At 32.9% G+C, this 27,598-nt stretch overlaps 1 protein-coding gene across 1 annotated transcript; it reads left to right on the forward strand.

Annotated features, from left to right (window-relative positions):
* The first annotated feature begins 11,067 nt into the window (after positions 1-11,067).
* LOC126775023 (gustatory receptor for sugar taste 64f-like) lies at positions 11,068-27,346 on the forward strand. Its single transcript, XM_050496744.1, has 12 exons — positions 11,068-11,119; positions 11,957-12,101; positions 14,783-14,901; positions 18,680-18,859; positions 19,194-19,342; positions 21,811-21,933; positions 22,391-22,545; positions 23,125-23,169; positions 24,172-24,346; positions 25,100-25,189; positions 26,849-26,967; positions 27,334-27,346. The coding sequence occupies exons 1-12, from the start codon at positions 11,068-11,070 to the stop codon at positions 27,344-27,346; spliced, it is 1,365 nt and encodes a 454-aa protein (XP_050352701.1).
* The last annotated feature ends 252 nt before the right edge of the window (positions 27,347-27,598 follow it).

Here is a 27,598-nt window from a genome sequence, read left to right on the forward strand (position 1 = left end):
TATTTGGTGGTTAGGCTTTGTGCAAGCCCGTCTGGGTAGGTATTACCCACTAATGATATCATGGGATAATAATAATATCCTGGGATATTATTCACACACGGGCCTCTGATCTAGAGGTAGAGCTTGTACTATGGAAACCAGACAATTGATTTACTACATATACTAATTTTCTTTTGTAAATACATACTTACATAGATAATTACACCTAGAATATGCACATAAATGTATGTCCTGGGTGGGAATCGAACCCACAACCTTCGGCGTGAAAGGCAAGTATTTACCAACCACGCCAACCGGCCCGTCAAGCCACTCATCGGATATTCTATCTCCAAACAGCAATGTTCAGTATTGTTGTGCTCTGGTTTGAAGATTGAGTTAGCCAGTATAACTACAAGGGACACAACGTCTTGAATGGTTGTTGGGTGTTTTTTTTTAAACTACTATTCTTATTAAGTTCACCCTACAAAAGCGGAAACTTTGCTTTGATTGTGTAAAACATATTTTGTTATCGAATGTTTATGTATTATATTAAGCTGTATTTTACCTAATGAATATAAATATACAAAAAATAAATAAATACAAACAAATATTTCTTACTTCGCCAATGTCTATGGGCAATGGTGACCACTTACCATCAGGTGATCCACTGGCCAGATCGCCTACATATTACATTTAAAAAAATCTGAACGAACGTATAAAGTTATAACCGTCATATTAAAATCTGAAAATGAATTAAAAACCAAATATATTCTGATTAAAACATAAAACTTACACAATTTTTTTGATATTTTGTTCAAAATTAAAATTTGGCGTTATAAAAGCAAATAAACCATCAAGGGGTAAAAGTGATTCTGAAAACATATCTTATCTCACGAAGTCGCTTGCGATAACTTCGTTTTATATAAAATACTCGAATTTACTTGAAGACTTGTAAATACTTAAAACAAATAGCTCTCAGTTCGAACGTCTACTTGGATCTAACTGGTTTGGAATTGAAGGTTTTTATTTCCAGCTTACTTTGAAACAGACAGTCAGCAGTTTCGTGTTAAAATGTTTTAACTCACGGAATTCGTATTTGACTTTATGTTTCCTTAACCTTTACTCATCCATTTTGATAAAAATATTTTTCTAAATTTATAATTATTATTATTATTATTTAATTTATTTATTTGGGAAACATACAGCATAATATAACACATAAACATTTGATACCAAAATAAGTCTCACATAAGCCAACAAAGTTTCCACTTTAACATTGAAACATGGAGTGAACCTAACCAGAACAAGTTATTTAGCAAGTATTAAAGTATATAAAATAAAGTATTAACTGCTAATTTAAAAAGCAGAACAACAAAAAAATACGATAATATATAATTAATATATAATATAATATTAATGACAATTTAAATCATCTGTCAAAGATGCAGAGGCCTATATATATTAATGACAATATAATACAGTTGTTTAAGGCTTCTAAGAACTTAAATAAATTTACGTTAAAGATATCTATATTAGTGTAATGTTTATTATAATTGTCAGTTGCTCTTACCAGATAACGATTTTTAGCATAGTTCGTTCTACACATAGGAACATTTTACACAAATGGCAATGGATTGTGGACACTTGATATTAATAATGTTAACTAAGTACATTGAATCGACAAAATTATTTACAATTTTGTAAAGAAAAACCTGATCTTTGCATTCCCTACGTTTCTCAAGCGACCATATATTAAGCTTATTAACAGAATTAGACCCAAACTTATGTGTTAATCTTCTAATAAATTTATTCTGTACGTTTTCGATAGCCACAATATACTTTGAGTGTTGTGGATTCCAAGCCGTTGAAGCGAATTCCAAATTAGATCTTACATACGAGTTATATAGGAAATTATATGTATTGATATTTTTAGTATCTTTCCTGGCGAAATATGAAACCCAACATACTGTAAGCTTTTGCAATAATTTTATTCACATGCCTGTCAAATATTAAATTAGAATCTAGGAGCACTCCTAGGTCCCTAGCCTCGGTTACCCTCTTAATTAAATGATTGGAAATTGTGTAATCAAATAAAATTGGAATTTTTTTTTCTAGAAAATGTTCTAATATAGCACTTATCAAAATTAAGATGTAGCCCGTTAGATGAACAATGTTCCACTAAAATATCTAAATCATTTTGCAAATTTGAGCAGTCATCACTTTTTTTATGATTTTAAATAGTTTAGTATCATCAGCATATAGAAGTATGTAAGGATTTTGAAAATTTCATTCATCATTAATGAAAATATTAAACAATAGGGGACCGAGGTGAGAGCCCTGAGGAACTTCAGATGTTATGGGGACAAAACTAGAGATGTGTCCTTTAACAGCAACTGCTTGAGTTCTGTCACGGAGATATGATGTTATCCATCTAAGCAAATCGCCGTGTATACCAATATATTCGAGTTTTTTTAAATAATAACGAGTTTGGAATTTTATCAAATGCTTTTGAGTAATCAGTATACACAGCATCAACCTGATGTCCTCTCTCCATAGCTAAAAGAACAACATCGAGAGACTCAACTGATCTTTTATTCACAAATCCATGTTGTTGGGTAATGAGCAGAGGTTATATTAAAGGAAACAGAGTATCGTAAATAATCTTCTCAAATAATTTAGGTATGATTGATAATATTGAGATTCCTCGATAATTTTTGACATTATGCTTATTTCCATTTTTAAAAATTGGAACATTAAGGGATTTTTTCCAAACAGGTGGTAATGTGCCTAAATATATGGATTTGTTAAAAAGTAAATGTAACGGAATTGATAAAGGCTTACTGCATCGTTTTAAAAATGTAAGATGCAATCCATCTGGGCCACTGCCTATAGATGAATCGAGTTTTGAGAGATATCTTTCAACGGTACGGTATGATATATAAATCGTATTAATTAAGAACTGACTACCAAGCTTGTTTAAAGTATCAACATCGGATGATTCATGACATCTACAGCAAAAATTTACTGGTAGTAGAGCTTTGTGCAAGCTCGTCTGGGTAGGTACCACCCACTCATCAGATATTCTACCGCAAAACAGCAGTACTTGTTTTTGTTGTGTTTCGGTTTGAAGGATGAGTGAGCCAGTGTAATTACAGGAACAAGGGACATAAAATCTTAGTTCCCAAGGTTGGTGGCGCATTGGCTATGTAAGCGATGGTTGACATTTCTTACAATGCCAATGTCTAAGGGCGTTTGGTGACCACTTACCATCAGGTGGCCCATATGCTCGTCCGCCTTCCTATTCTATAAAAAAAACAGATTTAAAGAAGCGACCAAATAGATTAGAGATGGAAGGGCCGTCGGAGGCAACAGTATTATCATAAAACATAATGTCAGGTATGTTATTGCTCTCTTTCTTTGATTTTATATATGACCAAAAATTCCAGGAACTGTGTTGAATAATATTATCTTCAGCCCTAGCAATAAAGACATAATAAGACTAATCTTCCATCCATTTAGTTCTGTGTCGAAGGTCAGTAAATTTGTCATAGTCACTGCTACGCCCATAAATTTGCCATGGTTTATGTATTTGTAATTTCTTTTTAATCAATTTAATTAAACCGTTATTAAACCATACAGGATATTTATTGATATCGTATACTGTTTTAGCTGGTACAAAGCGATCCACAACATAATTAACTATTAAAAAAAACTTATCTACTGCGATAATTATATCACATGTTCCGAATTGTTTCACCCAATCAATATTATTTAACTCATTGTTAATTGTGTGGTAGTCAGCAACATGAAAGCGACAAACAATTCGAGGTGCATAACATAAATTAGACTCATTCAATATAATAATATAAACACAGAAAAAGTTGGATGATGAGCGTCTTCAGGCAAAGATAATGGTGTAGCTCTTACGACCGAACCACTACAGTTAGACAGAACGAGATCCAAAAGTCTATTATTACCATTATAAATCCCATTATACTGACCCCAGCCAGAGAAGCACATAAAAGCAAATAGTTGCATAATTAAATCATTTTCGGATGGGTTTTGGATAGCTAGTGTATTTTTTTTGAGGGAAATAATAACAGAAAAGCCGTAGTTTATGTTTACTTGAACCATGTCCGACTACTATGTCAACAAAAGTTATATCAACACCTTGAAGATACAATGGTGTCTTCGAGCATTGCATGTCGACACAGATACCACGACGTACCTCTATAAGTGTTCCACCACCCTTACTTACCCCTAGAAGTGCATAGTCACGGTCATTCCGGTACACGTTATAGCGTGAATCGAAGAGTTCTTCATCAAATATATTAGGAATTAACCAGGTCTCACTTAGACAAATTATGTCATAATTGGAATTTAACAAATTAGAATAGAACTGTAAAGTTTTAGTGCGCAATCCTCTAACATTTTGATAATAAATATTTAAGTACATGTATATTTTAGATTATAATTATTGTGATTAATAATGTTAAACAGACCTAACTTTTCAATGCACTTAGATGCTAGATAAGAATTAAAACATACCTTTAAGTCCTTAAAACCATATCAGCCTAACTTTCTTAAAAACTATAATCAAAATATTAACGAGAACAAGTAAAAATATGAAACTACATAAAAACTTCTTAAAAAACTCAACAAAGTAACATACTTTAATATAATAAACCAACAAATTAATAACGCTTACAAAATTTTGTTTTAACACTCCTTGGAAGTAATGTAAATAACTGGTGAGTTGTTGGTCATACGAACCATAACAGTGCAATATCGAACCCAGCAGAATAAGTAACCTTTCTCTTTGCATTTATGTCGTGCTTCATTCAAAAGAGCCTTGTTGTAAGTGGACAGGTGGTCATTTATGTAAACAGGATTATTCTTGCCAGAAAAACCAATGTCACATGCCTTCAGATTCTTTAACTTCCTTAACGATGAAAGAAAATCATCCTTTTTGTAACGTGCTTGCATTTTTAAAATAATAGGACGCGATTTATTATCAGACGAATCATTCCTTACCCTATTACGCTACCCTTGTTACAAAATCAACATCGGTATTAAAATTTATGGGGTAACCACTTTTTTCAGCAAGGGTCTTGATAATGTGGACTAAGTTTTCACCTTTCTTTTGTGGAGTTCCATTAATTTGAATGTTAGAGTGACACACCCACTGTTCATTTCTGTTATTGTTTTCCGTTATTTCTTTAAACTTAAGTTTCAACTCTACGAGTTCTGTTGCTAAATTGTCTATTTTAGTAACTTCTATATATAGATCATTCATTCGGTCTACAACAGAATTAATGGAACACTCGATCGTATTAATTTTTGTAAACCAAAAAGTAAAAGATTCTGAGAGCTTTTTAAATTCGTCAGTAATGAAAGATTTGAATGACTCCATTGTGGAATGCAAACTATTGAAGCGGTCATCAAAATGTGCAATTAACGATTTTACATCTATGATTTGGGCTTGATTAGTGTTTATTTTATCAGAGATTGTATTTAATTTTGGGCTTATATTGTTGGTAAGTTTCTCAGATATTTTACAAACTGGACACTTCTATTTAGCTTTATTCATAGGCAGAATCTTTTTAAAATCGCTTTCGTCGCTTTGCCGTACATTTAATAATTTCTTTTGTTCTTACGATCTCCGAACAGTGTTTACAATCCATTTTGCTTATACATATTATGCATTGTATATTATTATCACAAAAAATGTAGTTAGAAAAAGCTAAGAGTAACTTTGCTTAACAGTCCGATATATATATTGCCTTTTGTTTTGAAGTTATGAAGAAGAATCTTCGCCATCTAGTACTCCAAGGTGGAATTACGATGTACTCATAAAGTACTTATACACTTATAGTATTATGAAGTGTGACTTATTTAAAAACAAAATTTGTGTATAGAGAAATAAGGTGCTAAGAAATATTTTTTTAGAGCTTGGAGGCTGAGGATTGATCATTATAGCCACAAATGTATATATACTATATCATAAAGTAATAAGGGTATATATGTATGTAAGGTCTTAGACAGCTAAACTTCAAGGCTTTGTTGGCAATTATCATTTTATCGCAACCTACTATTGTGGACATCATAATAAAGCGATCGTTAAACATAGAGGATTCACACAATATCTAATATATTTAGTATATCTTGATATATTTTGCATAGAATATAAAACTTATAATAACACAATATTATTATTAAAATGGCCTTGGCCCGGTGTTTCATAATTAATAAAATATTATATGTTTTATATAATATTTAAATATAAATTATTCTAAAAAATAAACATTTATTTTTAATTTCGATCAAACCAGTGTTCATCATTGAACGATCATTATCTTTTCATCAAATGAGGCTTCCAAGGTAACTTATAAGATCTTTCGTTAGCTGTTTCCATTTCTCTAGCAAGGCATCTTCGAGACGAGAATCTGAAATCTTAGCAATGTGTGTTTGCTATACAAATAATGATACTGATCTAATTTATAACATAATAAGCGAATAGAAAAAGTAACAGCTACTTTTGTTCTCATCAAATAATATTAAGCAACTTTTCTTAAAAGTATGTTACCTTTAGAAGCAGTTAAATATAATAAAAAAAGATATCGAAAGTTTTACCAGTGGATATAAAAGGTGTTGGAGGGTAAGGGTGGTGATTTGGAAATCGCTTTAGGCATTCAAAATGATATGAATTTTTTTTTTACTTAACTATATCCAAAAATTAAATTGTCATATAATTGATAATAGAAACAAAAATAACAGAAAGTATCAAACTCAAAATACTGCAAACCAAGAAATAATTTCATTTATTAAAAAATTTAAACGCGATACTCAAACGGCACCGCACAAGAATAGAAGAGTTCGCTTTAAATGTAGGTAAGAAATATCCAATTTTACAATTCACACAAACAAACGCACTTATATATTATGATGTATGACGACCAATATAAAATTACAAAGAAAAATACAAACTTCATAATCATAGTTGTAAGCTTCACTTCGTATTCTTTTTTTTATTTGTATATTATAATCCATTTGAAAAGTGTTCTCTTTGTTTATTTCATATAAAGGTATAATTTGTCTTCATTTCAAGCTATCAATAATAGAACCATAATACTCATATCCCTTATTGAGACCGATGAAAATATGAATAACGTATAAGACATATGTTTTATCGATAGTGGAAATAGCATTTCTAGCGATATTTAAAATTGAAATTTTATATTCTATTAAACTTTTACACCTTTAGCGATTTCTCGTATATACAACACAAGATAAAAATGGTTGCAGAAATCTTAAATTCAATTTAATATTAAAACTCATAAATTTTATATGTTAAATGTTGAAAATTTAACTAGTTCTATTTATGCCGTTGTTTTTAAAGTTCATTCATGTTATTTATATTAACAATTAATAAAAACAATAATAAAAGATTAAGCAATTTTGAATGTCTTAAGGCTGAATATTTTAATGATTTGAAATTGAATAGCTTATGTTAACTTATAAGGTCGTATTTCCTACGGGAAATACGACCTATAAGTAAGTATACGGGATATAATTAGCTAATGAAGTAGGAGTCTTATATCGAGTCCTAAAACTTTTCAATAACTGTGTACCGTCAAACCGAACGTCTCGTTGACACGGACAAAATTGTAAGTCTGCGGCGGGAAACGATACGACGCAAAGCATTTAACGCGAATATATTCTCTTTCTATCAAATACTCGTACCAGACTTTCACTAAACCGAAATTACTTTAATTTATCGTTCATCTTGACAACTGCAAATGACATTTGAAAAAATTCAAACATGATATTAGTTACATACAAAAAAATATATAACGAGTTTTGTCGTTAGAGAAATAAACATTTAAATTAAGTGTAATGTGTTAATAGCTAGTATAATAGCTTTGATAATTTAAAAGCGTAGGATGTTTACTAATAGTCAAAGTTAAATAAAATAGAAAAATAATAAAAATACATATAAAATAATCTATTGAAACATTACACACATCAAATAAAGATATCGTATGTATTTTGATGTCGTGTGTCTGTTTAGTCGATAATGAAGTCGGTTCATATGTTTAAAAAACAGTTCACTCTTTTTATCTAAGGCGTAGCTGCAAAAGATCGACAGAGATAAATGCTTAAGAACAAAGTACCACATGTCGTTTGTGTAATGGATCATTGACTCAATGTTGAGAACTAAACTAATTGACGATAAGAGTGATGGTTAAGTTACCGCATTGGGATTCATTATTTTCGGACTTATTCGAGCATTTTACTCCTTGGTCTTGACCGACATATCTCATAGATTTGTATGCATCACTTCACGTAGTTGGGAGGGGCTTACGACAGGAAAATGTCTCTCAGAATTCGAGTGAAGTCTACAACGCGGATAATACAAACTGTTTTATGAAACAAGGTTAACGTACAAATGAAAATGTACAGTGATTAATTACTACAGTAATATTACATAAACTTACGCAAAAGTGCTCACGAGAGTCCACTTGAATTAAGGATATTTATTATTTTGGTTACGTTTTTTTTTTTTTGATGAAATAAATATCCGAGTTAGCTTGGACGAAATAAGAATATAAACCTTAACCAAACTGTTTTGGGTTCAAATTCGAACACACACCAATTACTTTTATTACTGTTTATTATATGAGTCCTTTGTCTGACCTATGTCTGACCTTGAATAAAGTAAACTTGATGCTTATTTGATTATATTAAAATAAATAATCACTCCTAGTATATGTGTTCAATCAACTTGTATGTTTTTAAAAAAAATATTGTATTGTCGGTGGTTGATATTTATCAAGTCATTTGTGGTAAATTATTGACAATCACGCAAAGTTCACTTTTTCCGTATTCTGAATAGCGATTAAACGAATACCCCATAACATAGAACATAAGTTTAATGGAAGACATTCGTGTCTTATATGTATTTTTTTAATACTAGATATAAAAGTTAAATTATCATTCCAACCTTCCGTCTTAATAATGTTAATAGGACGTTTTGAGGACTAGGTTTGTGCATTTAATAAAATTCCGCAGTCTATACTACTATACTTCTATATTTGAGATGACGTAAAGGTTTGTACTCGATGTTACCCTGAAGAAGATTTACTATTTATTATATATGAATAGTAGATATAGTATGAAACATAGAAGTAAATTTAGTTTAGAAGTTAAGTCAAAACTATGGTACAATAACGCATAATTCTTAAGATATCGTTCATAACAATTTGTCTCTTCCAAAGCATTTTTATTTCTTAAAACAGGGCGATACATTGTCATCGTCAATGTTAACGTATAACAAAAACACATGTTCAGTGAGACTAATTTATGATTCTACGAATAATATATACATTGTTGATCCAACAGTTGATAATGATCATGTATGGAAGGCTGCCCACGCAGTTTAAATTGAAAAAATATTTATTTAAAAAGATAATAGTTACAAGCTCATCTATAAACCCCAAGTTAACTTCAAAACACCTTAATAGAATTATAATGAATAGAAAAAAACCGATTAAGGTCTCTTAAAATTATTGGTGGCTTTCCATTAAGATCAATTAGGATAAGGAGATAGTATCACCAATACATTTAAAGCACATCTTGTGGTCATTATATTGGGCAATTCGATTGCATTTTTGGATCACTGGTGCAGTTATTTGGCAGTAGTCTAAATGGTAAGTAGAATGTTTTTACCCATATCAGCAAAATTCAGTAAGTATTTGTCTTGCTATTGAAATTTAAAAAAATGTTGTTAAATTGCAATAGTTATCTATTTTATGTATTACAAGTGAACAAATATGATAGTGAATGGTGATAAATACATTTATCTCCTTCTATCACCAGCAATTTGACATGAAAATGAAAAATATAAAATATTGTGTAACCGTACAACCGCTAAATGACGGAAATTACTAAGCGGGATAGAAAGAATTATTACCTTCCATGCGGAAGCTACTATGATGGGTCGAATCTTAATAAGACCAAATTCTTAAGGCCTCTTCATTCCGCACGCATGCCGGGAATCAGTTGTGAAACATGAATATAGAATTCCATATTATTCGCGGCTCCGCGTGGCAATCGCACCTCGATTTTTGTCGGGATTTTGTTTCGCGACAAAGCCTCCTTGGAGCGAGAACTTGGCGTGAACACGACCTTTGTAAAAGTGAAACAGTGAACAGTTCTTGCGGCTATCCGCATTGTGAGGCCTTTAGAAACTTCCTGGTTTTGAGATCTCCTAAGATTAGAGTATAATTATTACATTTTCATTCAATTTGATTTAACAGTTAAATAAAATAAATAAATAAAAATATGTAAAGTAAAACAAAAAAATTGTAAACTTTTTTGTTTTATAAAATATATAAAATATGTTTATCTATATAAACATATTTTATTTACCGTTTCATTGTTATCATTAACCAAAATAATCATATATTCATATTTATATAATTGCACAGTTGAAACAATATGTAATTATTATTATCTTAATACTTGATACGTTTGCTGTTTCATGCAGAGGTGAATTTCATCCAACGATGCTTAAGCTAAGGAAGTTTGATTGAAGTCGCAGCCGTGAATTTGTTCAGCTAATCGTACACAGCGGCATCTTTGGTGCTTATTACAGCATATTATTATATAACAACATAATTGCTTACAGTTTAAAAATATTTGCATAGAAATATTTTTATAAAACATATTATTTACTATTTTTAACTGCCTCGTTGCGCTAGTCCTAGTGTACATAAGGCCGCAGATCACAAGATCCCGAGATTCAAATGTTCAAAAACCAGTATTCCAGTCGAAAATTCTGCCGATATGCGTTTGTACATCGAATCAAGAGAGTAAGAAGAGTGCACCTGTATTTACGTACACACTTTTGTGCTATAATAGGCCTAGCGCAGTTGGCTAATCTCCCTTGAGATTGGTCGCATTGGTCGAAATCTGTCAGGAGGATATCGTCATCATTTTTTATTCCTAATGCTTCTAGAAGCATCCATGACGGTGGCGAAGGAAACCATCAATGTCACTGTTATCCAAATCGATCCGAAACAAATAATGAAACCAAGGAATTACAAACGAAATATACCTTTCGTGATACCTGACAAAAGTAAGATTTTTTTTTTATATTTTTAGGCTTAATGGTTAATTAGATAGAAAATGTGAAATTCGGTTTGTGACGAAAATCCTTAAAAATCTGCCATTTTAACGTACATAATGTCTATTCGAATTATACATATAAAATATTTAAATTATAATATTATGTAGCAGCGGTTAAATGTTTGTTTTGGTTTTGATGACTCTCCAATAGTCATATTAAATTAAAAAGAGTCAATTTGAAATCACAGACACTTGAATTTTATTTATTCGTATAGTTTCACGTAAACACTAATCCCGATTGTCTTGGTTTAAATATAAGCTATATAGTATATAAGATATGTTGTTTAATTTTTTAAGTCGGCAAAAATGCTTAGTCTGGACAAGTTCAAAGCGAATGATGCCATAACTACATCACATATAATTTTTTTTTAAAATACCCACAAAAAGTCTAAGATAGCGCAACGTCGTATAACGCAACATTCTAAGATAGTCTTACTGGTGATAGGGCTTTGTGCAAGCTCGTCTGGGTAGGTACCACCCACTCATCAGATATTCTACCACAAATCAGCAGCACTTGGTATTGTTGTGTTCCAGTTTGAAGGGTGAGTGAGCCAGTATAGGCACAAAGGACATAACATCTAAGTTCCCAAGGCTGGTGGCGCATTGGCGATGTAAGCCATGGTTAACATTTCCTACAATGCTAATGTCTATGGGTGTCGGTGACCACTAATCATCAGGTAGCCCATATGCTCGTCCCATGCAATAAAAATTTTATACATACGCTACAGGAACCATTTCAACCAGAAACTACCGTTAATATTTTAATCGTAAACACATATTTTTTTAGACAACAAAGTTGGTGTATCAGAATTAAAACAAAATAAAACTCCTGCGACGTTCCAGAGGTCATTACGAGTCACATTGATAATCGGGCAAATCTTTTCGCTACTACCTGTAGAAGGAGTGTACAGCACATCGCCAATAAATGTAAGGTATGTGTTCCTCTAATAATCGTTTCGTGTTTTTATTGTAATAGTCACAACCTGAGATAGTAGCATGAAATAAATTCGCAGCAAAGAATAGCTGTCCCTGAACGATCCGTTTTTTCCTGATTGTATTATTAGAGCTCCAGTCTTAGTACTTTGTACCTTTATTTTAAAAGGTACACCTACGCTAGCTAGTACATATATTAAAGTAATGTAACAGCCTGTAAATATTCCACTGCTGGGCTAAGATGCGCTCTTTTTTGAGCAAAAGGTTTGGAGTTTATTTCACAACGCCTGCTCCAATGCCTGTTGACGTACACATGTGGCAGAATTACAGTAAAATTTGAAACTGGCGGGTAACCTCACGATGTTCCTCAACCGCCGAGCACGAGATTAATTATAAACACAAATTAAGCAAATGAAAATTTTATTATGTGTTAATTTTAATATCATTAATATAATATTAATAATAACTTATGATATATTTTAAATTTAATTATAACAAAATATCATATATTGTTAATTCAATGACAATCGTTCAGTTCTTCGTTTTTTATATCTGCGCGTATATAAAAAATATGTAATATGTAATGTAGATAAGTATTTCTAACATTCGGCCATTCTGACTATTAAGTTTGTCCTCAAACTTGCTCCTCCTCCATTATTGATAACTTGGCACCTCACCCCTCATCACATATTGTGACCGTATGAGAATTCCCAACCACGACATATTAGTCGTAAGGTTAGCACCTCACCCCTCATCACATATTGTCACCATGTGAGACTTCCCAACAAAACTCAGTTCTTATTTATCTTGTTGGCATTTCACCCCTCATCACCAGTGTGACCGTGTGAAACTTCGCAACAACAAATAATTCATCTTTACATCAATCATCTTACTTTTTTTTAATATTCATATTTTCTATATTCCTCTTTCTAACTAATTTAATTTTCTAAATTTCAAAAATATAATTTTAACATTTCAAATCCAATTATGTAATTTACAATCATTGTTATAATGCATATTTTCTCAAAGATGTTAAAATATAAATTAATATTTAAGAGTTAAATATTTTGTAACAAAGCAAACTCTTCAGTTATATAAAAACTGTTACAATTTGTTTACAATGTACACCATTTACAATTTATATCATTTCATATTTACTAGAATATATTTATGTTCCTTACAAACGTCTTTAAGAAATTTCAACAGGTCTTCAGGCTCTGCAAAACGCGCGACCGACGCACCAGCACTTATTGTACGATCATCTGTACCGTGTATAATGCAATCTACCGCCTTCTTACCAAAAATAGTACATGATTTTAATAAATTGTTTTTATCATAGAAATATTCATCTAAACAATCTCCTACCCTCATCCGTTTATTGAGCATTTCTGTTAAAATGACACCGAAATTTGTTTAGGATGAAAAAGCTTTAAGAAGTAGTGTTTACCACTCTGTACCAGCTGTATAAAATAGTTTTTTGACCATTTTTTATCATTACCCGACAATTTAGGTAAAGCTAAATGTACAATATGAGATTCACTCCACCCATATATTTTTGCACACTCATTTACTTTCGTTAGCCATAAATCGATACTTGATGATTCTTTCAGACGGGTCAAATTCCGGTAACAAATTGGTATTATGCGGTAAACTAGGCCTTATTAACGTTTGAATTGGGCTAAATCACTAAAGTTTACTATTGCACTTGAGGAATTAATATTATTTGACTCACCTAATGTGTTAAATGACATACGCTTTGTCACGGCCAATGACCCCAGAGAAAGATATGTATCAGGCACGTTGTTCATTGATTGTCCCAGAACTGGGCCAACCTCCAGTCTGGAACTCACCTTCCTTTGAACCCTTATCGTTATCTCGTCCGGTCGCAGAATAAACTCTTAAAACTGCAATATCTCGTTCGGTCGCAGTATGTAGCCTCGGAGTGACAAGATCTCGTCCGGTCGCAGAATAGTTCGCTCCCCTTTCAACGCCATCTTGTCTGATTGCAGCACTGTTTTCAGTCAAATTGATACAACCACGTCCGGTCGCTGAATCTTTTGTTCTTTCTTCGTTGCTATCACTTCTCTGTACTGGGCTTAGTGTAAAAGTTCTATTTCTTTCACAATGGGTAGACGAATATCGTGTTGAATGGTTTCTATTCTTTGATTTACTTTTCTTTTTTCTTGAGTGTCTTCTATTGTTATGAGTACTATTAATGTCTTCGTCAAATTGTCTTCTTCTTTTCTCAGAATGACTGCGTGATCGTGAGCATTATCGTTTAGAACGATGCATTGTGTAAAAGAAAATTATCCCACTTCTGATAATAAATACACCAGTAGAAATAATAAATTTTATTATGTGTTAATTTTAATATCTACAATATAATAACTTATGATATATTTAAATTTAATTAAAACAAAATATCATATATTGTTAATTCGATGACAATCGTTCAGTTCTTCGTTTTTTTATATCTGCGCGGGAAAAACTATTTTTTTTTAACTTTTTTTTTACCAATACCAATGACGTTCTGAAACCGATTATATTTTTATTAAATCAAATACAATATAGAAATATGTAATTATTAAATATATTGAATGAAGTACGTTAATAAGTATTTCTAACATATATATATTTATATATTCAGTAAACACCAACAATACAATTTTTTTTTGTCTAGATTTGTCCGATGGTCATGGAAGTGCACTTATTTTGTCTTGTCGCTGATTGGACAATTTTTTATTACATTTATGTGCTTGTACAAGGTACTCCATACTACCGCTTCCCTAAATGGTACAAGTAAGTATGGATGAACAATACATACAAAACTTTATTTGTTATACTTCTTTTACGGAATGGTTAATATTTCTAACATCGCCAATGTCTATCTGCGATAATGTACACTTACCGTAGGCGATCCGTTTGCCAGCCCTCCTACCAATTACATTAAACAAAATTGGCCATAGTTTTATTCTTGTATTTTATTATTGATTCAATAATTCAAATAATTGTTTTTAAATTCTTCAATCTGTTTATTTATAAGCTATAACGCAAGATTCTATTGTGACGAAGTTTTAGTCCCCTGAGCTTCGAGTTGTCTTATCTCGTTAATTAAATAGTTCTCAGCATTATGCAACTTCGATTCAGAAACAAGATTCAAACTTGGAATTTAATTAATCTATTAAGTGATTTGAATATATATAAAGTTTACACTTTGTTTATCTCTTTTTTTATAGAATAGGAAGGCGGACGAGCATATGGGCCACCTGATGGTAAGTGGTGACCAAACGCCCCTAGACATTGTCATTGTAAGAAATGTTAACCATCGCTTACATCACCAATGCGCCACCAACCTTGGGAACTAAGATGTTATGTCCCTTGTGCCTGTAATTACACCGGCTTACTCACCCTTCAAACCGGAACACAACAATACCAAGTACTGCTGTTTTGCGGTATAATATCTGATGAGTGGGTGGTACCTACCCAGACGAGCTTGCACAAAGCTCTACCACCAGTAGATATCTCTTTGCTTGCTAGAATAATTTTAATTCTAGTGCTAGCTTATCGTAGTGTTTAAGATTATATTACATTTTTTTTTACTTTAATTTGTTATTAATTTTTAATAGAAAGTTACTGTTATGAAAATTACTAATTCTTATAATTTGAGTGAGTAGGTATAGATAAATTATTTATACTCCTTGTGGAATCTTAACTTGGTTGTTGGGCTTTGTGCGAGATCGTGTGTATGTCCCACCTACTCATATATTCTACCGACAACTACTATTTGATATTGTCGCGTTTTGGTTTAAAAGGTCAGTGAGCAAGCGTAAATAAAAGCACAAGGGACTTGATATTTTATTTCCCAAGGTTGGTGGTATACTTACTACCTATTGTACGTAAGATAGGTATGCCTTTTTGGTAGCCTCGTTAGTTTAGTGGCTAGATATAAGACTGTAAATCCCGAGTTCTTGAGTTTAAATGCTATTTCGGGCCAATAAAAAATTATTGGGTTTTTCTGTTGAAAAATTCTCTATAGCAGCCCGGAGTCTCGAAATCGGAAGTGTGTACTCTCTCGTGCCCTGGAATACAGTCGGATTTGCCATCGGATAATGAGAGTGAGCTCTTATGCGCTATAATATGTCTTGCGCAGTTGACGCGTCTTCTTTGAGATTGGCCACCGTGACGTATCATCACGTATGCCTGAAAATATCACGTAGGTGCTAACAACAATTGCACAAAGTTTTAACTCGATCGGATGAACGCTATAGGAGCACAATATTATATGGAAAAAGTCATTGTTCTTATAACTCGATCAATAGGAACTAAGAAAGATTTTTTTAACAATATCCTAAGAGTCCCGCTTTGTTGTTGAAACAAGAGTTTGATATTGAGTACAGTGTTGCTAAAGAGGAAAGGTAAGGAAGTTCCTAACGCTATAGCCTCAACTTCCGGTGGCGTGTGCTATACTTTGTGCAAGATATTATAATTGTGATTTTTTTTTGTCAGTGGTGACGTTAAATAATAAATATCTATTCTGAGATTGATTTGTTCCATATGAAAATGTTGTGTGTCTGTTTTATTTTATTTTTAAGCCGTTTGAGTTATTGCCCTCATATGAAAATATATTTAAAAAAATAACTGCTCAATAGTTATTATTAAGCTTCGTGAATTCTAAAAATCGTTGTTATATAATATAAGTAGTGAAATTATTTATTTTAATAAATAAAGAAAGAATTATGATGACACTTGTGACGTATTATAATTGTCTTGATAACATAATTTTCTAAATATTTTTGGTTTAAAATAATTCATTTTAGTTTCCAAAAGATAAGATATTACGAACTAAAGCGAATAAGTTTTGTAAAATCAATGAAAGTTTTGATATGCGGGCAGGTAAAAGTTTAACGAAAAGACGACCACACAAATTGAATATTTTTACTCAAAAAAAACTCCTCTAAAAACTGATTTTAGAAATTCAAGACTTAAATTAACTTAACGATTTAAAATCAAATTCGCGTGAATCAAATAATATTACACACACAAGTAAAGAATCGATTTATACTTAATTATGTCAATATGATATAAAGAACATAGTTTAAAAAAAACGGTGAAAATACTTTCAAATAAAAACAGCCAAATATTAAAGCTGATAAACAAATAAATATAATTTATTGCAGTAGTCTCGATAAATTCAGAACGCATAATTTTTTAATCAAAATTTAATTCAAATTTCTAGTTGCTTTATAATATTTGATTTTGGAACGTTAAATTCTATTCATAAGTCAACAAAACACTACAAGTATCCACTGGGTTTTGGCAGTACATAATTATATCTATGAATAATTAAATTAATATATTCAGCATGTAAGCCGATGTATATTAATTTCACGCATTTATAATTTTGTACAGGTAATAAGGTTTTTTTTTTAATTCATGCTTGTTTATGTAAAAGTATATAAGCTTATTTTTGTTAATAATTGATTTACAATATACTTTTTTAAAAAGTGGACCTAACAAATGATTTTGATCAGATTCAAATGCGAACTGGGAGACGCACTTTGAAATTAATATTTTTGGTTACTGTTATTTTAGTTTTAAATTTTTATTATTATTTATTAACTGCATACATATACAAATTCCAGTTTTTGCTTTATATTGCTAAATTTATATTCATAGGTGCCTTCGCAGTCTCAAATGTCTCTCGACTTACACTATATTTGTTCTTCGTTTTTCGTATAAAGTCCTCCAGACCGATTTCGGCTACGGCGGCCAATCCCAAGAGAGATTAGCCAAATGCGCAAGACATATTATAGTGCACAAGTGTGTGTGCATACATAGGTGCACTCTCTATTGCCTAGCTCTCATAATCCGGTGGGACGGCAATCCGACACGACTGGAAAAAATTCAGGCGCAGGACTAACGGCTTTACGTGCTTTCCGGGCCACGGGAGCATACACACTTCCAACTTCCAGACCCCGGGCTGATATTGAGAATTTTCTGACGGAAAAATTCAATAATTTTTTATTGACCCGACCTGGGAATTGAACCCAGGACCTCTGACTAAGAGGCCTTATATCTAGCCACTAGACCAACGATGCCGAATTCCGTATATCTATGTAGGATACATAAGATCTTTTCTTTTAACAACCTTTCGCCCTCAAACTAAAATTAATTAATTTGAGGGCGAAACAGAGGTTAACTTGGTTATTGGGCGTTTTGCAAAATCTTCTGGATGGATAGTACCTATTCGTCACATATTTTACAGCCAAATGGCAATATTTAGTAATGTTATCTTCCAGTTTGAAGGGTGAGTGAACCATGATAACTGCAAGTACAAGGGACATAACGTAGTTCCCAAGATTGGAGATACATTGGCGATGTAAGAAATTGTTTATATTTTTATCGCGTAATGTCTATTACGGTGGTAATTTCCTACATCTACATTATATCCATCTATCTACATTATAAAAAAAGTTACCTTACTAAAAACTAATCATAAGTGTTTAATTATAATAATATATAATATATTGATAATGTGATAATAGAAATGAAATATGTTTTATTTTACAAATTCCAGCACCACTTATATTCTACGGAACAACTGGTTTAACATTGATAATATTTCTTCGTGTCGCCATGTGTTGGCCGGACCTGATTCGTCATATAGCCCACGTGGAAGACCTGGATCCATATTACGACAGAAATCTTACTTATAAATGTAACGCGACTTGTGGTTTTGTCTTGTTCTTAGCTTTAGGTAAGTCTTCATTAATGATCTACCTAAGTTGACTTTGCAATACACTTATTAATGGATTATATGTTTTTTTTTGTCATTTTAAATATTTTGAAACCAATCAAAATCCTACTACAACACCATCCGGTTTTGATAAATAGTAGTACAAAATCATTCGATTTTTAAAAAAATATTTTCAGGCAGAATCGAAACCGATTAATTAAATAAATAAAAACATTGTCTGAATTGCAAAAGCCATTAATGAGGCTGATGAGGATCAAGGGATAGCAAATAATCACTCGGAAAATGTACAAGACCTATTATGTCATAATTAATAAAAAAATAATATTCCTTTCAGTGGAACATGTCTTATCATTGTTATCAGCTTACACAGGAGCAATGGTATGTCAAAGCGAAGACATGACGCATGAAAGATTCGTGAAACATTTTTATCCGTGGGTCTTCAACTATTTACCTTACTCTTTTGGCTTGGGAATCTTGACACAGGTATTATAATTTTATTGATATTTTGTTGGCCTTGCAACTTCGTCTGGGCTTTTCTTATATCGAATATACGTCAAACGTTAGTGTGTTAATCGACTTTTTATTACAATATGGCAATTTGGTATTTTAAATTTCATGGTTAGAGAAATAATAAAAAAGTGCCCCATTTGCTCGAATTATTTAATAAATAGCGACTTGTTCTTGTATGTATTGAATTACATTATTTGTAGACATTAATATTTTTATTAATATAGTTAATATTATTGCCTTGCTTGAATCATTATCAAATGTTGTAAATATGATCTTTATTTGTATATTAATTCTATTCAATATATCATAACCCAGAGAGATGTTGATTTTCTTTAATAGCATCTGGCTACTTTTACTTTTATTATAATATTGGGTTTCGTATAAACCCATCCCAACCCATCTTTTGGAATGGTATTTTAGAACTGATTTCGTATCTCACTCTAGAAATATTGATCCAACTTACGATACTATTTTGATGTGTGTGTATCATATAATGTCATTACGATTAAGACATTTAACGATTGTGTTCTATAGTATTTCAAGTTTATTCTTAGCTCTACCTTTTGTGTATTATGACCTCACTAGAAACATAGATGATAGTAATTTTTTTTTTTTTTTTATATGCCCCGGTATGGCAAATGACTCTACTCCACCTGATGGTAAGTGGTAGTAGAGTCCAAACGCGACGACGGCCAGTACAGTCGGGAAGAATGTTCTGTACTAGCCGTCCCCGCCTTGCCGGCCCGCAAGATGCCTCTTCACGCCTCGTTTGAAGGAACCCGGGTTGTAAGAGGAGGGGACACGTGAGCTGGTAAGGAATTCCATTCTTTGGTAGTGCGACAAAGAAAGGAGTTGCCAAATTTCTTTGTGCGCGATGGAATTGATGTCACAGTTAGGCGGTGACATCGAGAACCAGCTCGCGTGGACTTAAGAAGGAAGGGGGAAGCAGGAATTAGAGAGAATAATTCCTCAGAGCACTCGCCGTGATACAGACGATAGAAAGCGCTCAGTGCTGCTATCTCGCGACGCAATTGTAAAGGTTCAAGGGTGTTTGTGACCTTTACGTCGCCAATAATGCGTACTGCACGTCGCTGCAACCGGTCCAAGGCCTCCATTAGGTACTTAGCGGAGCCATCCCGATGGTGCGAGCAATATTCAACGCAAGACCGTACCTGTGTTTTGTATAACAGGCACAGTTGTTGTGGCGTGAAAAAACGCCGCACCTTGTTCAGAACTCCGAGTTTTCGTGAAGCTGTTTTTATAATAGCCTCGATGTAATCCCTTGGACTAAGGTCGCAGCGAACGTCCATCCCCAGCATGGCGATTTTGCTTTGTATCTTCAGCGGTGTGCCACAGAGGGAGGGATGAGGGTAAAATGGTGACTTTTTCGCTGTGAGAGCGCACACCTTTGTTTTCTTGGCATTAAACTCAACAAGATTATCAGAGCCCCATTTGGCGATGAGCTCTAACGTCCTATCGAGTTCAATGACAAGATTCTTCCGCCTCTCCTCAATTTCCGCTCGCCCAGCCACTGCGCGTCCGTGGTATCCACCATGCACTGTACTATCATCTGCATAGCAATGTATGTTCCCAAGAGAGAGCATATCATTGATATGCAAAAGAAAGAGTGTGGGAGATAGCACAGATCCCTGGGGGACGCCAGCATTCACTACATAGAATTGTGAAGCGCAACCATCTACTAGAACACGAAGGCTACGCTTGTGTAGGAAGCTGGCAATCCAGGTGCATAGCTGAGCAGGCAGACCATATGCCGGTAGCTTGGAGAGAAGACTTCTGTGCCAGACCCTGTCGAAAGCCTTGGAGATATCGAGGCTGACAGCCAACGATTCTCCATGCTTGTCGATAGCTTCACCCCAGAGGTGCGTTACGTACGCTAGAAGATCACCTGTGGACCGTTTTGGTCGAAACCCGTACTGACGATCATTAATTAGACAGTGATCTTCTAGGTAATGGATCAGTTGGTTGTTTAAAATCCGTTCCATCACCTTACAAAGTACTGAGGTGATAGCTATTGGCCGATAATTTGCCGGGTCAGACCGATCCCCTTTTTTTTGGGAACCGCTTGCACATTAGCTCTTCTCCAAGCCTCCGGCACACATCCCGAAGAGAGAGAAAGTTGGAACAGGCGCGTTAACACAGGAGACAGCTCCGCCGTGCACTTCTTCAGCACAATGGCTGGTATTCCATCGGGACCGCTAGCTTTCCGTATATCGAGTGATTGCAGCTCCGCACGCACATCACGTTGCCTGATTTTGATGTCAGGCATCGTGTGGCCACATGAAGGTATTGTTGGTGGCTGCGCACTACAATCATCGATCACAGAGTTGTTATTAGTTATTAGTTAGAGTTGTTATTAATCTTACAAAGAACTCATATTTTACTCTGATGTAATTTTTATATTTTTTTCCATTTTGTTACAGTTTCTACATTTCCAATCAACGTTTATTTGGAACTTTTCTGATTTATTCGTGATATGTATTAGTTATTATTTAACATCAAGGCTTAACTATGTTAATAAACAGTTACTCAACGCTCAAGGCAAGGTATATCTATCATAATACTATTAATATTAAAACCGGATTAGTTCTCTTTGTACTTAAATAAAGAGAAAGTTAGTAAATAAAAAAAAACAATATTGACAACAATGTTAGATGTTTTTAAAAATACTTTTCAAACACTATTTTAATATGTCTTATTTATGGATCTCTACACGTGTTACTCACGTGATGTCGGCTACAATTTTTGCGATGAAATAGCTCTAACACATTCCAGTACTGAAAAGTGCCAGTAGACTTTTATCTACCGCCAATAATATATGGTGAAGTGTGATCCTGTTGTGAGAGGGGACGAGAGTGAGTGTAATCACATATTATATTTAAGTAAAAGTAAATAATGTAGCTCTTGTAATGTACAACAAATATAAATATTATGTTTAAAATGATCTATCATATATTAAGATAATAAAGAAGTTTTAAAATATAATATAAACAAATGTTTCAGTATCTACCCGAGTTATTCTGGCGGACAGTTCGCGAAGAGTATTGTCGTGCAGCTCAACTCATAAGAAGAGTGGACGATGTCATCAATGGAGTCATTTTCATTTCATTTGCAAATAATCTCTTCTTTATCTGTCTCCAACTTTTTAACTCTTTAGAGTAAGTTTCTCATCATCAGCTATATTATTTATTTCGAAACCAGCTAATGTTTATGCTAACTTAGTTTTACTTATTTTGTGTTGTGGATGTTGTATCTATGAGAGTAGAGCTTTGTTCGAGCCCATCTGAGTACGTTAGGTTAACATCAACTCCTCAGATATTCTACCGCCAAACAGCAATACTGAGTATTGTTGTATTCTGGTTTAAGAGTGAGTGAGCCAGTGTCACTACAGGTACAAGGGAAATAACAAAAATAACATCTTCGTTCCCAAGGTTGGCGGTGCTTTGAAGATATAACGAATGGTTAATATTTCTTAAGGCGCCAATACCTATGAATGCTAATTTCACACTCACCATCAGGTTTCTAATTCGCCCGTCCACCTATTCATATAACATCAAAAAGAAAAATTGTTCGCCTGCCTCTCACTTATTAATAAAAAATAATTAATCAAGCTAAGGAATAAGTAAATTTGTTTTTTTTTTTTTGGTGAAATTTAGAAAAGTATCGCTCTGAAATATCAAATATTCTTAATATTTTCTTTACAATCAAAATATTTTAATTTGTTTATTTTCTTATAGAGATGGTATCAAGGGAAATGGAGAATGCAGCAGTCGCGGTAAAGGGTAAGTGTTAAAAGAACAGGCAGCATAACTTGAAACAGTAATATTTATTTATTTAATTTTTACATCTATTGGCACTCTAAGTTATATTTCTATTCTTTTTTATTATATAGCTTTTCACATTAGTATCAAAAAGAAGCCTATGTCCTTCCTTGGGACTCAAACTTCATACAAAATTTCATCAAATTCGATTTAGTGATTTAGACGTGAAAGCGTGAAAACAGACTTTCGCATATTAGTGTAGATAACTCCGGTCACGAACTTGCCAATTGGTAATGTGATTGACGCGACTACTCAATGATTGCTAATTTTCCCTAAAACTTCTTTGTGCGATATTCGCTAAATAATCCCTAAATAAGTTTAAGAACGATCTTCGCTAAATAAGTTCATGTAAGTAAAACTTAAATATGTAATTCATATGAACACTTACGCGTTTGTTTCATTTAGTAAATACCTCGTTAGTCTAGTCACTGACTTAACTGGTGGTAGAACTTTGTACTAGTGGTAGGGCTTTGTGCAAGCTCGTCTTGGTATTCTATCGCAAACAGCAGTACTTGGTATTGTTGTGTTCCGGTTCGAAGGGTGAGTGAGCCAATGTTATTACAGGCACAATGCACATAACATCTTAGTTCCAAAGTTTGCTGGCGCATTCACGATGTAAGTGATGGTTAACATTTCTAACCTAACGTTCTAACTTCTTGCCTATGTCTATAGGCGTTGGTGACCATTTACCATCAGGTGGCCCATATGCTCGTTTGCCTACCTATATTATAAAAATAAAAAATAAAAATATAAGGCTGTACATTTTGATAACCTGAAACTTGAATCCATGATGGATTCAAGTTTCAGGTTACGTATACTGTTGGAACTAGTTGTGCATGATTTTTTTTTCATTCGGACTGGATTTTCCATCCCATCGAATTATATATATAATATCTCGTTATGCTCAACGGCGGTGAAGCTGTAACGCTTAACTTGGTTATTATAATATTCTGTTTATTCTAGGAAAACCAGCACCATCCTCGGAGGCTACGAAGCAGCTTCATATTTCTTCTTCTCCCTCGTCTATCTCATAGCTCGGTCTGTCACAGTGTGCCTTATCGCATCTCAAGTTAATTCAGCTTCAAACGTGCCAGCATCTGTCTTGTATGAAGTGCCCTCACCAGTATATTGTGTGGAGGTGAACGCTTTTCTATAAATTTGTTCTAGAGCTTTTCCATATACACCGTAACAGCCTGTGAATGTCCCACTGCTGGGCTAAAGACCTCCTCTCCTCTTTTTGAGGAGAAGGTTTGGAGCTTATTCCACCACGCTGCTCCAATGCGGGTTGGTGGAATACACATGTGGCAGAATTTCAGTGAAATTAGACACATGCAGGTTTCCTCACGATGTTTTCCTTCACCGTAAAGCACGAGATGAATTATAATCACAAATTAAGCACATGAAAATTCAGTGGTGCTTGCCCGGGTTTGAACCCACGATCATCGGTTAAGATTCACGCGTTCTTACCACTGGGCCATCTCGGCTCAATGTATATAGAAAACATGTATATAGAAAATCATCTATATAAAATAAAACTTTTTGTCAAAAATAATGAAAGAAAATTTGAAAAAAGAACTAATAGAATAATAAAGACAAAAAATATTCAATGTATAAAACTTATTAATTGTTCATATCAGCATTTGCTTATTTTATTTTTTCTTGATTTCATCTTTTTAGACAAACTTGTTAGATTTGACTCAAGTTGTACATGAATTTTTATTTCGTTCGTCATTTTGAATCTTACAAGTATGTATGTAATGTTCTTGTATTGTTTCTATGTGACGTTTAGAAAAATATTTTTTTAGAAGGCAGTTTACAAGAACCATTGAAACCAACCAACCAACTAAACTATTGCGGCTGATTACTGATGACTTTCTCAATTTTATTTCAGGTTCAAAGGTTTTTGGATCAAGTTAACGGAGATAACATTGCTCTGAGCGGCTTACAATTCTTCAGCGTAACACGTGGCTTATTATTGACAGTAGGTTATTAATACTTTAAACTTAAAACATAATTATAAATAACTTTAACTAACATAAATATCTATAAATATTATTTTTAATTAAAGTTTATTGTGGATTAGATACAAAACACTAAAATTGGTAATTATTTCTGTTGAAATGATCGCTTTCGCATGCTACCGTGACTGACAGAAAACTTACCTGGCGAGATCACATAAAAGCCAAAAAGGAGCAAACAAAAAGTTCAAAAATATGTATTGGCTATTAGGTAGGAAATCAACACTGAGTCTCGAAAATATACTTATTATATACAAATGTATAATAAAACTGGCATAGAACTCTGGAGATCGGCAAATCACTCAAATATAGAAATCCTCCAGCGCTACCAGAAAGTGCTAAAGGTCTTAAGTAATGCACCATGGTTCATACAGAACAAGGAAGTACATAAGTATCTGAAAATAACGACAGTCAAAGAAGAAATAGAAAAGTCTTCTTTGGCCTATAAGCAAAGACTCGAAGGACACATCAATCAATTGGCTATGAACCTTTTAAAAACAAATGCATATTTTGATTAAAGAGAATGCGACTGGCCTTGATCTGATCACTCTTTGAAGTGAGAAGAGTAAGAAATGACACATCATTGGATGTAGTAGTAAGTAGTAATGTAGTAACAGCCTGTAAATGTCCCACTGCTGGGCTAAGGCCTCCTCTCCCTTTTGAGGAGAAGGTTTGGAGCTTATTCCACCACGCTGCTCCAATGCGGGTTGGTGGAATACACATGTGGCAGAATTTCGATGAAATTAGACACATGCAGGTTTCCTCACGATGTTTTCTTTCACCGAAAAGCACGAGATGAATTATAAACAGAAATTAAGCACATGAAAATTCAGTGGTGCTTGCCCGGGTTTGAACCCACGTTCATCGGTTAAGATTCACGCGTTCTTACCACTGGGCCATCTCGACTTTTACTGGATCATTGGATGTGCACTCTCAAAATTGAGAAAAGCTTAATCAACAAATCTGATTAAAACCTAAAGGGTTGATTGCAGATGATACAAGAAGAGTATATATATATATATAAAAAAGTTTGATTTTGAAAATAGAAGAAGGTTGCGTTTAATGCTTAAATAGAATATTGAAAGTTTGAGTAAAATTATGATGCAACTAAATTATATTTCACATTGAACTTCATATTAAAATTGTAAAAAAAAACGGTTTTTATAATAACAAATTAAAAAAAAACCTTTCCCAGTAATAAAAATAAATCTAAAATATACTACTACATATGATATAAATTGTTTTTACTATTTTAAATAATTATTCATAAATTTCGCTCGAAAAGAATGATTTGTCACGATTTTAATTAAAATAAATTTTCTATGTGATTAATTTGAGGCAAGTATTTCGATTGTTGTTCCATAATAATTTATTCATAGTGGATTGATTACTAACTCGGGCCTTATAGTAAATTTCTACAGAAATAGTTACCAATTTTAGTAATTTGTATACTTTTATCATGTAGTACATAAGATGTTTATGGATAATGAGAGAAACACGTCCATTTTCTAGCTAGTTTATTCAAGAGAAGACAGTTTTCCTTTAAAAATACATTTATAAATAGAAATTGAAGAACTATATTTGTAGTAGAAGATTTTTATTAATATTTATACTGTTTGTAGGTTGCTGGAACCATTGTGACGTATGAGCTAGTGATGTTCCAGTTCAATACGCAGCCTCAATCATCGAATACGTCTCCTACAAATCCAACACTATCGTTTTATAATAACACAATCATACCGTTATTTTAATATTTAAAAAAACAATAATTATTTGTATGTATATACAACAAATTATTATTATTATTATTAAATAACTTTATTGCACACTCACAACGAAAAAAGAAAAGACAAACACAATAAAAAAAAAGAAAAACAAAAGTTCAAGAGAAGCCATTCACAAATCTCGTATCTTAAAATGAAAATCAGCGTTACATTTTTTATTTAATTCCTTATGTAAGTAATTTAATGTTATTTCATACTCTTGTTTTGTTCTTCCACACATGGGCTTATAATAATATATTAAAAATTATAATCATAAAAACTGAGATGTGATCGTCAGCTTTGATACGAAATGTTTATTTGCTGATAAAATATTTAAATTATAGCAGTAGTAAGTAGTTAATAAGGAGGTAGCAGTGGTGTACTAAAAAATATACTGATTTATTTTTGGTAACACGAATGTGTTAGCTAGACACTTTTATTATTTAAACTTACTAACTTACAGCCTGTGAATGTCCCCCTGCTGGGCTAAGGCCTTCTTTCCCTTTTTGAGGAGAAGTGTGTGCGCGCAAACACTAATGCACTTTCTATTCCCTCACCCTCATAATAACAATAAATAAATATTCTTCTTTTCGATATCAAACTATTTAA

The sequence above is a fragment of the Nymphalis io genome, chromosome 2, assembly GCF_905147045.1.
Source record: "Nymphalis io chromosome 2, ilAglIoxx1.1, whole genome shotgun sequence".
Taxonomy (NCBI): Eukaryota; Metazoa; Arthropoda; class Insecta; order Lepidoptera; family Nymphalidae; genus Nymphalis; species Nymphalis io.